This window comes from Gadus morhua, chromosome 18, assembly GCF_902167405.1.
Source record: "Gadus morhua chromosome 18, gadMor3.0, whole genome shotgun sequence".
In the NCBI taxonomy this organism is placed as follows: domain Eukaryota; kingdom Metazoa; phylum Chordata; class Actinopteri; order Gadiformes; family Gadidae; genus Gadus; species Gadus morhua.
The window spans coordinates 20,533,765-20,549,157 of NC_044065.1; the positions used below are offsets into that span (position 1 = coordinate 20,533,765).

Below are 15,393 nucleotides of genomic sequence, written 5' to 3' on the forward strand. Positions count from 1 at the left end.
GGTCTCTCTCTCTCTCTCTCTCTCTCTCTCTCTCTCTCTCTCTCTCTCTCTCTCTCTCTCTCTCTCTCTCTCTCTCTCTCTCTCTCTCTCTCTCTCTCTCTCTGTCTCTCTGTCTCTCTGTCTCTCTCTGGCTTGAGCGGAGGATTGGAGCAGCTTCTGGACCAGTGCCTGATCCATGCTGGCCCAGAACCAGCCCAGTCTGTTAGCCTTCTACTGCAGGGCTGCATGTGTGTGTGGGACTGCCGACATGTTAAATGCTTTGCCCTGATTCAGAGGACCCGCTGGGTGTCGTGAACCGACCCTTACTGATGCTCTGTACTGCAGACTCAATGTGTGGGCCAGGGTCGTCCCGGGGTCAGGTTGCGCCTGAGAGGCTCAGTGTTTGAACCCTGAGGACCAGTCCATCTGTGGTACATGGGTATGGACTACTCCCTTGTGTTAAAATAACCTGCAAAATGGCTAAATAGTATTTGTAAACGGTGAATGTATGTTGTACTGTGCGCACCGTGCACAAAATAACAAGTAAGCTGATGTGTGGCAAATAATCCCGACTTGGAGTGTGTGTCGACTGAGCGGGCGTAACCATGGTGATGGTGACAGTATGAAAATGGGCGTACAGTGAGTGACAGGAAGCTCTGCTCGAGGAGACAGAAGGGATTGGACAAGTCTGGGCAAACGAATCACTCTCACACTCTTTCTCACACAGACGCGCACACACACACACACACACACACATTATCGTCCTACACACTCAGATCATCATCCTCCTCTTCCTCCTCCTCTGCTCACTGTGATTGGTCTCCTGTTGGATCTCTCTCGCTCTCTCTTGCCTCCCGCTCCTCACCTCTCCCGTTCGCCCACGTGAAACGTGCATGTTCCCGAACACTCCTCCGCAGCACATTGTGTGTTTGACGATATAGATAGTAGGGCTGGGTAAAAATATTGATTCATCAATGCACTGCAATTTATTTGTTCTCGATTCAATTTCGATTCAGGTTTTTTTTATCAATCGATTACTTCCATAAAAAAAAAAAAGCATGCTCAATCATGGTAATCTAGAAGCGAGTATGCCTAAATGGGCATGCCCTTTTCATTTGTCCATGTTATGATTCTTACTTTTATGCCGCAAGTTTAGCTCAGGAACAATACTATATAATGGTGTATTCCCTTTTTTCTAGTTAAAGTACAATGAAATCGTTAATTCATTTTGAAATGGTTAATTCTAAATAATATTTAGGTATTTTTGTCAGCTGCACGTTTTATTGAATCGATATCGAAGCAATTGCATCAATATCGAATCGATATTGAATCAAGACCTAAAGAATCGAATTGAATTGAATTGTGAGGTACCTGGCAATATCCAGCCCTAATAGATAGATATATAGAGATATACATGTGTACTATGCATACTATATGCTGTATATGTGAATACTGTAGGCTGGTCATGTGACCAATCTGGACATTCTTTTGGCAACAAACCCGACCAAATATCTAAAATAGGCAATGCTGCGTTATCATTAGCATGTCTGTGTGAGATTATTAACATTGATTAGGTATCTGTGTATTGTTCATTACTACAATGTTATTCAGGCAAAGCATGTGGGCACGTGGCTCGCCCTTTACAACCAGTTCTGAGGATGGTTTGTATGGGTCTCCTCTGGAGGGCGGGTGGGTGGATTGGTGTTTGTGGTTGGCTGGTTGGTTGGTTGGTTGGGTTGGTGTCTGTGTGGTTGGGTTGGTGTCTGTGTGGTTGGTTGGTTGGTGTCTGTGTGGTTGGTTGGTTGGTGTCTGTGTGGTTGGTTGGTTGGTGTCTGTGTGGTTGGTTGGTTGGTGTCTGTGTGGTTGGGTTGGTGTCTGTGTGGTTGGGTGGGTGTCCGGTTTTGGGTGGGTGGGTGTGGGTGGAGCAGGATCCCTATCAGTGTTGGTTGTGGGGAGCTAGTGTGTTTACGTCTTGTTGTCCACGTCACTAAGGAAGTGGGGGCTAATTGGCGTTACCGCCGGCCAAAGGATGAGTCAGAGCGAGCCAGCGCCAGCTGGTTCCGCACCGCTCTTCCCGTCAGAGCGGGTGGAGGACGCTGATGTCAACCTGGCAGCACCCCCAGACGCCCGTGGTCCCCGCCTGTCAACACACAGGTGGTGGTGGAGGTGGAGGAGTAGTGCTCTCATGTCATGAAGCTCCCAGAACGATACCAAAGATCAAGGTTCAAGATTAAATATAACCCTTTAGATAGGAGTTCAGGTTAGGCAAGATACAGGAAGATGTAAGACAGTTTATCTGGAGTGTGTGTGTGTGTGTGTGTGTGTGTGTGTGTGTGTGTGTGTGTGTGTGTGTGTGTGTGTGTGTGTGTGTGTGTGTGTGTGTGTGTGTGTGTGTGTGTGTGTGTGTGTGTGTGTGTGTGGAGAGACGGGTCCTTAAGGAAGGGAAGGGGTTAAACAGTACAGAGGCAGATCATTAAGGTCAGGAAGGGGTTAAACAGGTCATTAGGAGAGGTAAGGGTTAAACAGTACAGAGGCAGGTCATTTAGAAACAGGTAGGGGTTAGACAGTGAATACAGAGACGGGTCATTAAGGAGAGATAGGGGTTAGCTCTGGGTGTCCTGCTCTCGTTGACCTATCCTCTGTTTATAGACTCAGGGAGAGTGTTTACCAGTGTGTCTTGGCACTGTGTCCGTTGGCCGTTAACCAGAGAAAGTGGTTGCGTAATCCAAAACCGTGATGTCAGCACCGACCAATGAGCACAGGCGCTGCGGGGAGTCTGTGTTCGTCACGCGTGTGTCATCCGTGCCTCACCTGTTGATAAGAGGTGACATGCCTCCTGGCAAACCGCAAGGCCACACACCTGGTATATGTGGCCACACCCACAACACTCACTGGCCACGCCCACAACAGATGCTGCTCCACCTGAGAAGAACAAGGAGCCAATGAATCAGTCGCCATCCGCCCCCCCGTCCCCGAACAGCCCAGTGACTCTTGGTTCTCTCTGTACCTCATTGGTAGCCGGTGACTGACTGGCTGACTGCACTGTTCCTACTCCACAAAGGGCCCCTTTGTGCAGAGAATAGTCCCTAGTAGAGGGGTCCAGGGGCCGGAGAGGTGTGTGTGTGTGTGTGTATGTGTGTGTGTTGGGCCGGAGGGGCCACTCCGGCCAAGTCTGCTGGAAACAAACGGAAGCTGCTTTCAGTTTTCCAGCGTCCTGTAGATGTTCTGTGTGCCCTGTGCATGTTCTCTGTGACCTCTGCATGTTCTGTGTCTATGTTACGTGTAGCCTGACATCACCAGACCAATTCGACAATGCGTATTCATCTGGAACCTTTCTGTCCTCTCTCCGTCTCTCTCTGGCTCCGTGTGTGGGACCACCAGTTCAGCAGATTATCCCCCCCCGTCTGTCAGTGCCAGGAGCACCGTCATGTCAGGCGGACGTGTCTCTCCCAGCTGTCCTGGGGCCCTTGGCGGGGCCCTTCCTCTGTCAACCCCAGCTGCCCCCTCCCTAGTCTCTGGTTCCTCACATCCAGAGCCCCTCTGCCCCATAGACCCCGTTCTGCAGGGTCAGGGGGGCAGAGTGCTGACTAACGCATTGTGAGGGGCAGTTGTCTAGCAAAGACTGAGGAGAACCCCCCAATACATAACAGCTTCTGCGGTAGTAAAAACAACACCAAAGAAGCTGTTATTAGAATAAATGTTGAGTCTCTGTTGACCAACAGCTGGTCATTAGCATCGATACGGCAAAACTGCAACTGTAGATGCAATGGCCGCGCGTTGACTGCAGAACTTAAAGGTCATGGGTCATCGATCCCAAATGTCCACAGTCTACCTGGCATCCCTGAGCAAGATGCCCTTATCCCAACCTGGGTCTTAATTACCTGTGACTTGGTTTGCTTTAAGTGGCTTTGGGTAGAGGCATCAACAGCAGCAATAGTCTTGATTCAATTGTTTGAGTATATGCTTGTGTCCGAAATGGCATGCTAGCATACTAAATAGGATGAGAGAGTAGTATGTAATACATCCAAAATCAACTTTTTAATGTTATTCTCGTCCAATCCCGTGCGTGGTCTTGTAGAACAGTAAGACCCGTACCACCGCAGTATGCCTGCAGAAAGCATGTCTTGGGCTCGCATATCAATGGTGCGCCAGCCTGAAGATCAGGCGAATCCGGGAGCTCATGTTTCATGTGCTCTGGCTCGTCTGGCCCCCCTCCCGTTCAGTGACATTTCCAGAAAACCCAACTCAGTTCGGGCCAATCACAACCGTTGATCTAATACGGGGCGGGTTTAGCAGCTGGCTCTTCAGAGCAGCAGCCAATGGGGGCGCTGTTGAGGCTTGATTTTCATAAACGACCAAGATATCTGCCGCTGATGTTTCCCGAGGTTCGTTGCTCATTGTGGTCTGCGCCCGTTGAGAACGACAGAAATTCAAAAGGAGCGGAATTCAATTCACCCACATTGTGTAAGTTATGAAACACGCACACACAGTTCTGGAAGAGTTTTAAAACCGAACCCGGACTTGATAAGTGACATCCTGGCATCGTAATCACCTTGTTCTGTCTCTCCTGTGTAGATAGTTTGTTGATATGTTCTCCCTGGGCTCCTCCTGGCGCTATGAGTCCGTGTTCCTGATCCTAGACTGATTGAAGCCCTCCTATTATGCCCCTCCAGCCCAGCACCCTGCCCCAGGGAACCATCAACATGAACCAGTGTTCAGATGTGGTGGACGGGGAGGGCCGTACCGGACAGAAGAACTCCCTGGCCATCCTAACCCCAGAGAGGGACCACTTCGTCCGCGCCGAGTGTAAAGAGATCATCAACGGGTAAGAAGACCACCACCCATGGGGGGTGGCATCTGGCTCAGGAGGTAGAACTGGTAACCTGAAGGTTGCTAGTTCAATCCCCGGCTCCTCCTCGCTGGGTGTCGAGGTGTCCTTGAGCAAGACGCCTCCCCCTCACTGCTCCTGACGGGCTTGCTGTCAGTTACCTTGCATGGCTGACTCCGCCGTTGGTGAATGAATGTTTGCATGAATGGGTGAATGATAGGAAATATTTTAAAGCACTTTGAGTGGCCATTGGTTAGAAAAGTGCTGTATAAACGCAGTCCATTTACCGTTGACCATTTAAGCCTTCCTTTGGCCTCTGTTTGAAGGATGTCCCTGTCTGGGTCGTTTGGCCTTTTGGCCCAGAATGTGTAGAAATACTGACCAAATGGTGTCTCGCTGTAGAGGAGTCCTGCTGCTCGTCTCCTGGGCAGGTTAACACCGCTAGACACGCAATCAGACCGAGATCAAGTCTTAAGTAACCCGCGTCACATTGCTGTAATTAAGAGCGTGACTATTTGTTCATTACCCAAAAGGTCTCTGACCAAAAAATACAGACTTCCAAACTACATAAAGTTGAATCCAGCGCTATGCTGCTTAAACACGGCTTGTTTTGATGTTGGTTCCTGGGCTGGGATTAAAATATAATGATTAAAAAAACGATTTCCCGATTCAAATTGCTCTTCATTTGATTGATCCAATATCCGATTAATTAAAGTCCCACATTTGGCACCTGACTTCTGTAAAGGTGAATCCTTCTTGAGGCTCTTGGAGCCCTCTCTTTTTATTTTTTTAGAAAATCCAATATGAATAAAAACTTAACTTATTTATTTAAATTGCAGTAAAGTATCCTTGAATGGTAAGGATTCCACACTTAAATATATTTTTTTTATATGGCATCATTTGTTTTTCATTTAACAATATCACATTTCTTCACGGATATGGGTATGGCCCATATCATGCTCTGGATCACATTGGCACCCACAAACCATATCTGACCCTTCTAGAGGTGGAATGATGTGGGTGTCTACCCCCTGGTGGTCGTACCAGGGAGTGCTAATCCACCATCTCTCCTGGTCCTTATCGGACCCTTATCCCCTGAACTCCGACCCTTAACCCCTGAACTCTGACGTCGCTCCAACCCCAGTGACCGGCTGATAAACACACACATTTATACCTTCTAAAATAAGAATGCCTAAAATATATACATATTCAAAAACAAGGTTTCCAAAACAAGGATACTGAAAGAAGAGTTGGCCTGCCGCAAAACCAGTATAATTAAAAAATGAACTGACTTAAAAACTATAAGATCACTTCATCAAGTGTACATAATTTTTTTTTAATTTAAAATCCACTCCCATGTTAACTCCATGGCAGAGTTTGGATCGGATTATGTTGGATCAGATTAGACTGGTATTATATTAATCTACAAGGGGAAATTTACGTGTAATAGCAGCAAAAATATCAGAACATGCCTGTGATTAAAAAATATGATGAATTTTGAAAAGACATTTGCCTTTTTTAAAAGGATAAGCAGCTCACAGGTCAGCCTCTCCCTCCAGAGAGACGTTATGAACGCAACGCAATAAGGGTCAGGAACTGAGGAGACAGATCCACAGATTTTATGTCTGCAATGTGAGGACGATGAGTAGATGGATGTCCAACCTGGATCTATTGCATCTCCTGTCATCCTCCTCTTCCTCTCTGTGATGAAGTTGTGGGCTGTGTGTTCTGGTCTCTACAGGTGGCAGGAGGCATTGACTATCTACCCCCGAACCAACAAACACAACCTGAAGAAGAAGCGCAAGGTGGAGCCCCCCACTCCCCAGGTAATACCCAGGACCCTCCTCTCCTTCTCCAGGTCATAGCCTGACCCCCACTCACCAGGTCATACACAGGACCCTCCTCTCTTTCTCCAGGTCATAGCCTGACCCCCACTCCCCAGGTCATACACAGGACCCTCCTCTCTTTCTCCAGGTCATAGCCTGACCCCCACTCCCCAGGTCATACACAGGACCCTCCTCTCCTTCTCCAGGTGATAGCCTGACCCCCACTCCCCAGGTCCTATACCGGACCCTCCTCTCTTTCTCCAGGTCATAGCCTGACCCCCACTCCCCAGGTCATACACAGGACCCTCCTCTCCTTCTCCAGGTCATAGCCTGACCCCCACTCACCAGGTCATACACAGGACCCTCCTCTCTTTCTCCAGGTCATAGCCTGACCCCCACTCCCCAGGTCATACACAGGACCCTCCTCTCTTTCTCCAGGTCATAGCCTGACCCCCACTCCCCAGGTCATACACAGGACCCTCCTCTCCTTCTCCAGGTCATAGCCTGACCCCCACTCACCAGGTCATACACAGGACCCTCCTCTCTTTCTCCAGGTCATAGCCTGACCCCCACTCCCCAGGTCATACACAGGACCCTCCTTTCTTTCTCCAGGTCATAGCCTGACCCCCACTCACCAGGTCATACAGCGGACCTTCCATGTCCTCTCCAGGTGATGCTGTTTTAGCCTAGCCCCTTCTTTCTCCAGGTGATTGGCTGAGCCCTTTTTCTACCATGTCACTAACAACTGATGATCCAGTTATCATTTAGCCTCATTATAAGAATAGGAATGAATTGGTTTGTATGTTTTAATGATGAAAAGTTAAGCAATAGAGACCTTTAATACTAAGGCTAGATGTTTAAAATGGAACAAGCAGAGACATGCTTCCGTTTCTACTCGCAGCTCTATTGATCAGCAATACTTTACCTCCGACGTTAACATCTTTGTTCGGTATAACAAAGCAAAATTAAAATCTTTCGGACCCTCTCACATAATCCTTTGGACCCCCTGTCGGACCCTCAACCTCAGCACAGCAATGCCCCCCTACAGATAGACCCTCAGAGCAGGGGGAGGGGGGGTTCTACGGTCACTCGGGTGGTGACGTCCACGGCCCTGACGAGGAGGCGTCCATGGTTCTCCGTACCTGGCAGAGGTGCGGGGTGGGGTGGTTCACGTGTTTACCTTCTGGGAGGGTCTGGCTGAAGCAATCCCAGCGCATGTCGAGGAACAGGCCCTTCACTTTCCTCTCCTCAGAGGGCAAACAACACACAGAACACTCTGCTCTGCTTCACACGTTGATACTAGAGTGGATAGAGACGTAACGATGCACTTAATTAATGTCACACAGGGAATGATGGGTTCACTGCAGAACGACCAGGACAGGAATAAGACTGAGAGTCCCATTAATGACAGCACTTGTAATAATTACAGTCGTCTGAGTTATAAAGAACAACTAAACAGTCAAATCCAGCCACAGCCCCACCTGGTGGTTGAATGCTTTTCTTTTATTTCTTTTATTGGGGCCTGTAACTTCCTTCCCGTCCATGTTATGACCAGTGGGTTTGTTTTGGCGCTATCTAAGGCATTCAGAAACCACCTGCAGTATCTGCGGTCAAACATTCCACCCCGATGAGAGTTCTCATAACAGAGGGAAATAAGTTGTATCTTGTTTGAACTATTATTGGTCAGTTTAACCAATAAGGTGTCTTATTATTGGCAGGACACCATAACTCCAAACGGTCACTTTTCCACTGAAGAGTTGAACGGGCACGCTGTGAGTTGTGGCTCTAAACTCGTTCTCCCCCTGTGCTGTGATGGTTGAATCCCACATCTTAATCCCCATCTTAATCCTTATCTTATCCTGATTCTGATCCCAATCAATCCTGGTGAAGGGGTGTTCTCGACCTGTGTTCTCCTCTCTCTCCCTGGCTCTGATGGTCCGTCTGTCTGTCTGTATCTCACTCTGTCCCTCTGTCTGTCTGTATCTCGCTCCGTCTGTCTGTCTGTCTGTCTGTCTGTCTGTCTGTCTTTGATTATCTGTCTGGTTCTCTCTCTGTCTGGGTCTCTGGGTCTCTCTGTCTTACTCACCCTCTGTCTGTGTGTCTTTCTGGTTCTCTCCATGTCTGTCTGTCTGCCTTCCTGCCTCTCTTTGTCTGTCTTTCTGAGTGGCTTCCTGCCCCCCTGTGTGTGTGTGTGTGTGTGTGTGTGTGTGTGTGTGTGTGTGTGTGTGTGTGTGTGTGTGTGTGTGTGTGTGTGTGTGTGTGTGTGTGTGTGTGTGTGTGTGTGTGTGTGTGTGTGTCTCTTTCTCCCCCTCTCTCCTATGCCTTGGAGCTGTTGTGTTAGCAGATGTGGGATGGCAGAGAGCTAATTAGTCTATGTGTTGAATGTGTGCACGTGTTGGTGTGTGTGTGTGTGTGTGTGTGTGTGTGTAATTCAGGTATGTCTACCCTCAAAGAGCTCTTTGTTCTTTTGTCGAGTTGTCCTTTCATTCTCTTATCTTTCTCTCTCTCACCCTGTCGCGTTCTGTGTCTCCTTGTCTCCTTTATTAAAATGTACTGGCCTGACAAACCCGTTCGTATTGCCACGGCATACAAACCATGTAATAAAAAGGAAAACCTTGTCACTGTCGTCGACCCTGTCTCGCTCTGTCGCTCTCTCTGGTGGGGGCGGTCCTCTGGTCACCTCCTCTCACCTCTTACACCGTCACCCCCCCCCCTCACCCTCCTCCTCACCCTCCTCCTCACCCTCCTCCTCACCCTCCTCCTCCCCCCTACAGGAGCCTGGCCCGGCCAAGGTGGCGGTCACCAGCGTGGGCAACAGCGGGGGTCTCTGCTGGGGACCGGGGGGCGGCGGCAGCAGCATTGCGGGCGCCGAGCGGGTCCCGGCCACCCGGGCCAGCCTGTGGCAGGACGAGGCCCCCGCCCGCTGGTCCCGGGCCCCGGCCTCTATCCCCTACAGCCGCAGCTCGTCCTGCATCAGCCAGCTGGACCAGCCCCAGGACCGCAGCGGCGCCCCCGCCACCCAGGACGGTGAGCCGGCGGGGGGGGGCCGTGTCCTCAGTGGCATGTCGTTAAGGGCTCGGTACAACGTTTCAACTGGCATGCTGCTCACACTGTTGTCAAACATGGCCGATTTAGACGGGGACTCGCTAGTGACTACTTATGGTCTCTGAGATGTTAAGGGGTAGAGTTTAGTGGAGTACCAGCCAACACTCATAAAACATGTATTCAGGTTGAGAAAGGAAGAGAGCGGTGGGGGTTTAGAATCCGTTGATCCGTAGAACGCTGTAATCTGTTGGACGCGCTTCAAGAGGTCAGCATCAGCCCAGGGTCAAAGTTAAAATGGTTGGAGCGTTGTGTGCAGCGTCCTGGTGGAGAAACGTTCAAATCCATAAGTATACATGAGCAGGGCTGGCCCCGCCCACCATGAAGGCTCAGCGCGTGGTGACAGCTTTAGATTTCAAGAGGTCATGAAACCCAAGAGCTGAATGTCGATGAGTTGAGTTAAGTTAAGGTAAAGGGCCGGTGAAGCCACTTTTTCAGCCGGAATTGGGCTGAAGATTTTGGGCCATAGGATGAATGAGGTGTTGCGCCCCACGGCAACTTTGTGATGCTTCTTTAGTACCGACGTGGTGTATCATACACCGTGTATGGGCGATATAGTGAGCGACGTTGTATATGAAAGCACCGTGGCGTTACACTGAGAAGCCTCACCCTCAGTCTGCCCTCACCCGCTCTGACCCTTTTTTTCTCCACATCCTTCGGAAGCCGAAGCACACCGTCCTCAAAATCAATAGCGTTCCAAAAACGAGCTCCACACATCCACACACACCGTGGCGTTGTACTCCAGGTGTTCCGAGAAGCCTAACCCCCTCTTGTCTACACAGCGCGGGCAGAGCTCCACACACCCACAAACCCCTCGCTGCTGAGGTCCCTTTGTCGTGACGTCTATGAAACCTTCAGTCAGCCCCTTCCCGTGCCCTGGTGCTGGAACAGGGCCCTTTAACAACCTCTTCCTCCTCGCCCCCTGGTGGTCGCAGACGGCGCGGTGGTGGCGGGCGGCGGCCGTAAGCCTCGCGTGGAGAGCGGCTACTTCTCCCTGGAGAAGACCAAGTACGAGCCCTTCGACTCCCTGCAGCACCCCCCCCAGCACCTGCCCCTCTCCGCCGCCCCCGTCCCCCCGGGGTCCTCCAACCACAGGTACGCCCCCTCTCCGTCCCCGTCGGACCCCCCTCCCGCCACCCCCTCCCCAGAGCACCTTCCCCCTCCGGGACCCCTGCTCTCCCCCAGCTACTCCACCGTCAGCTCCTCCCAGAGCTCCCTGGACTCTGAGCCCAGCAGCACGGGGCCCCCCGGCCCCGGTGTGGAGGGGCGAGGAGGTGGAGGAGAAGGTGGAGGAGGAGGTGGAGGAGGAGGTGGAGGAGAAGGTGGAGGAGGCGGGGGCCGGGCTGGCCGGGAGTACGCGGCGCTATCGGACGTCCCTCGCGCGCGGCGGCTGAACTACCGCGAGGCGTTCCGCTCGGAGCGCAAGCGGCAGGAGCTGCGGGCGCGGACCCGGAGCCCCGGGCGCGAGGAGGTGGCGCGGCTGTTTGGCGAGGAGCGCAGGTGAGACGTCCGGCCGGCGGCGCGCGATGGCTTTAGGGAGGCGCTGCTGTAGCGTCTAGAGCAGCTGTTCCCTACGGGTTGGGTGTGTAACGTCAGGGTGTGTAACACCAGCTACACGTGCTCCCCACACTGTTGGAAAGAAGAGTGTTTGACCAAGTAACACAGAGGGGAGGCTGAGAACCTTTATCTACACATGCAATCAACACTGGAGTAACCGCTGCACCACCTAGTCTAAAAAACAACTACACAGAGTGAAAAGTATCTCAAGGGAATTTGAAAAACATTTCTTTGGGTAACATATGATACAGTGGTTCAGAAGTGACACATTTGAATCCGTCTTTTACTCCAGACATTTAAAACAAAATGGATTCCCAAAGCTGGTCTTTAGGTTTCAGTCTCAGCTCCTCGGCCTCCGGCGTCTAGCCCCCCCTGCTGGAGACGTCAGGGGGCCGGGGAGCTCGGACGTCTTCTGCATCTCCCACCAGTTTCTGCCTTCTTCTACTTTTCTCTTCTGCTTCTGCTCTCTTCCAGGGGCCTCACCAAGGAGCTTCTGCAGCTCCTCTCCCAAGGGCCCCTGGGTCCGGCGGCCCCTTGTGGCCCCTGGCTCCTCCCCTCCACCGACGCCACTGACTCCTGCTGCTTGTCATTTCACCTCTGCTCTGGGATCTCATCACACACACACACACCCACACACGGACCGCCCACACAATTAGACCCCCTCGATGCCCCCCACTGTTAAAGACCCCTCTGGTCAAAATGTATCACCCAACAGCCTTAGCTCAAAGGTCAGAAATCTCCCGCGAGCGACACCATCCGCCATCAGGTGATCCCTAATGTGTTCTCACCCCATAGGTTGAGAAGCACTTACAAATATCAATAAGAGCGGGCCTGAAAGGTTGAGCCTGTTAAAGTTCAAGCCCGTCAAATTTCTGTCCGAACCCGGCCCGAAACCGCACTTTTGCTCCGCTTTTATAAGCAAGAACCTGATTACAGCCCGCCATTTTTAAAACCATTGCCCCCCCCTGCTCGTTCAGAGGTGCGTGGGCTCAGTTGTGTCGCAGCAGATGGATCACGCAGCAAAATGACGAAATATACTTTGTGGCTATTTTACCAATACGTGGCCACTGCATAAGAATCAATGAATAAACATTGATTTATTGCAATTCATCAAAACCTGCATTATGTTCAAAGCCCCTGTTTGCTTTGTGATGGTTGGAAGAAGGCCTTTTCTCGTACATGGAAGCTGTGTAAACATTAAAGTTCTGTGGAACCAGGTCGAACTCGGACCGCTGAGTGGATTTGAAAGCCACCGGCGTGCAAGCAGCCCTCCTAGGTGATATTGTAGTTTTGCTCCCTGCGTTATTAAGATAACACTGTAGAAATGAAAAGGAAAAACGATCAGTTGATAAAACCTTGATTCTTCAGCAGTGTTCTCCGCTGGCTCTGATTTCACAAGGCATTTGAAACCTCTTTCCACTTCTCTCTGGCCAACGGGAGCGCAGCGTGCCACCACAGAGCACCTGATTGGAGGAACAGAGAAAGGAGGACGCTGAAGTCTTTGGGTTAAGGGTGGTTAAGGGTAGATAAATTAAGAATTGACTTGTGTTCTAACATTAGTATGATCACAATAACATTAATAAAACCAGAAACGTGTAATATGCTGACCGTCTTATTACACACGTCTAGGCTCCTCTACTGCGCTGCATTTCCTGTCTTGTCGCAACTTTTACATTGAAGTAACCCTCCATTATTGTGATGATGTACGTTGGCAACGCGTTCCTCAAACCTTCCCCTCTTGTCCTCTGATGCAACCAAACTGAAATCGCCCGCAACAGCTGGCTTTTCAAAGTACTAAGTAAACACAACAGAACCCAACGTAAGCCGATAAAGTAAGTTGGCAATTTAGATGACCCTTCGCGCTGGCTTGCGGTCGGACGGAAACCTCAAACTCTAGTATGAACTCGCTCACTCACTCACTCACTCGCTCACTTGCTCATTCACTCGCTCTCTTTCCCCCCATGGGTCCTCTTCCACCTGCTGTCCCTGGGATCTGAACCCTAACCCTTCATCTTCTTCATCTCCAGATGGGTGTCCCAACATAACACACACATCTCCTCCGTCACCACCTGGCACACGCTCAATGTCTCCAAACATCTTCCACCAGAACCTTCTACAACAGTGGTTGGAGAACAGTGGTTCTAGAACAGTGTGGTTCCATACCTCTCTTTGCCTGGAACCCCCTTTTGAGGTCTGAACTTTCTTGCAACCAAAACTTCTTATATTGTGATTCTGCTTCCCCGCCCATCATTTGAACTCAATCCTTCAGTCCTCCCGTTACATCAATGACCCAGTGAGGTACCTATGAGCCGCAGCTGAATCATGAGGCCAGCTAATGGGATGTTGGGGGTTGTTTACCAATTTCTGCCATCAACATGCATAATTGTGTTTTCCTTTAGAGGCCTTCCCTATTTCTGAGTTCTCCTTCTGTTCCACTCCGTGGATCAGTCTGGCCTCCAGCCCATTTAAAGCCTCTTCCATGAATGATTACATAATAGGACCAATCAGCGCCAAGGGGAGGGGTTTCACTTGAAGACGAAGTCTGCAGAATTAAATAAACTGGCGCCGCCTTGCAGAGTGGAACATGGACAGTCAATTAAAAAACATTTGATCTGAAATAGTCCAAATAACCATGTTGAAAGGTGAGGAGAAATTAGCATGCAAGGTTCGTCTTAAAGGAGAAGATGTTTTTTCGTCTTCAAGCAAGAGGGAAGAGAGTGTCACTTAGTTATTTCATCTGATGTTTTTTGGACAACGTCGTTTGATTGATTTCCATATGTGCAAATAAATGACTGCTCAGCAAAGGGCGGACTGAAGCTCATTGGGAAATGCTAACTTGTGCATCTGGCTGGTCTCATGAGGCTCTCATCAAGTAGCTATGGCTCATTAGGTCAGAAGAACATCCTGGGATCTGGGAGGCATTGCAGGTTGGAAACACTGTTCTAGAAGTTCTGCTGCTCTCCAGAGGAGAAGACATTGACCCTGTCCATCATGTTCTCCACACTGCTGCAGGGCTCCGTGAGGCTGGTGTCTTCACTGCCTCATCAAGTCCTCCACACTTCATGTAGAAACAGCTTTGGTTAGCTCAGACGCTGTATACCACGTCTGGCCCTGGAATCCCTCCAAACACCTCAGATCACAGCCCAGAGACCCCATGAGGAACCGAGTCAAACCACGCTGAAATAGTGACAAGTCACAGGCTGATATGTCTTATTGCATCCGGCTCGGTATACAGGAATTAGTTTGGTTGTGGTGCATACATTAAACAAGACGGCAATCGACTATAAATCCTGATTTAGTCGGCTTACATTTTAGATAAGACATACTTTATTAGTTCCAGATAAAAATATGGGAATTTATATATTTAGATATATGTGGATATTTAACTTCAGAACTTCATGAATTCATTTAAATGTTTGTCACAATTGCTGTGCTTAAGGAAATTTAGAACAAAATATAAGTTGATAAGTTATTACTCATACACTCAGGATGTCGGGTGATGGAGAATGAGCCTCTCCCTCTTCCTGTTTGTGTTCCAGGCGCTCGCAGGTGATTGGTCGCATTAAGGAAGGTCCGCCCCTGGAGTGCATGGACACGCAGGTCTCCACGGAGACGGCCTCTGACCCGGTGTCTGCTCCGAGACAGGGCAGGGCTGAGCGACGCTACCTGGCAAACCGACCAGTAAATGTTTTATTCGTATAATCAAGAATGTATACAAAAGTATTCATCATAGACTGGTAACAGTTTAATCAATTTGTGATTATTAGGTAGATCTTGCGTTACATTAAAATCCACAGTAGTATTTATTGTATCAATTGTCTCTTATGATACTTTAATCTATGTTTATAGAGTTCTTCTCGACTGTTTCCTCTCAGGAGATGTCCTTGGATGCTGGCAGGGTCACCAGCCCAGATGTTTCCGCCGCCTCCAGCCTGAGAAGAGCCAAGTCTCTGGACCGCAGAGCAGCCGACGCATCCGCCACAGTGAGGAGTTTTTATATATGTAAAAAGTTTTTATATACAGTTTTTATCTATATAAAAACTGGATTCATGTTATATCATATCGATAACTCATTCACCAGCATAAGAAGGGCTCCTGTCC

At 49.8% G+C, this 15,393-nt stretch overlaps 1 protein-coding gene across 4 annotated transcripts in view; it reads left to right on the plus strand.

Annotated features, from left to right (window-relative positions):
* LOC115530771 (myosin phosphatase Rho interacting protein) overlaps positions 1-15,393 on the plus strand; it is a 52,326-nt gene that overhangs the window by 13,674 nt on the left and 23,259 nt on the right. For 3 of the 4 annotated variants that reach the window (XM_030339503.1, XM_030339501.1, XM_030339502.1), the window contains exons 4-10: positions 4,653-4,804; positions 6,549-6,633; positions 8,352-8,405; positions 9,408-9,660; positions 10,671-10,830; positions 14,832-14,973; positions 15,168-15,275. In XM_030339503.1, coding sequence (XP_030195363.1) covers positions 4,653-4,804; positions 6,549-6,633; positions 8,352-8,405; positions 9,408-9,660; positions 10,671-10,830; positions 14,832-14,973; positions 15,168-15,275 — 954 coding nt within the window. The remainder of the gene's footprint in view (positions 1-4,652; positions 4,805-6,548; positions 6,634-8,351; positions 8,406-9,407; positions 9,661-10,670; positions 10,831-14,831; positions 14,974-15,167; positions 15,276-15,393) is intronic. The other variant, XM_030339504.1, reaches the window with a different exon arrangement.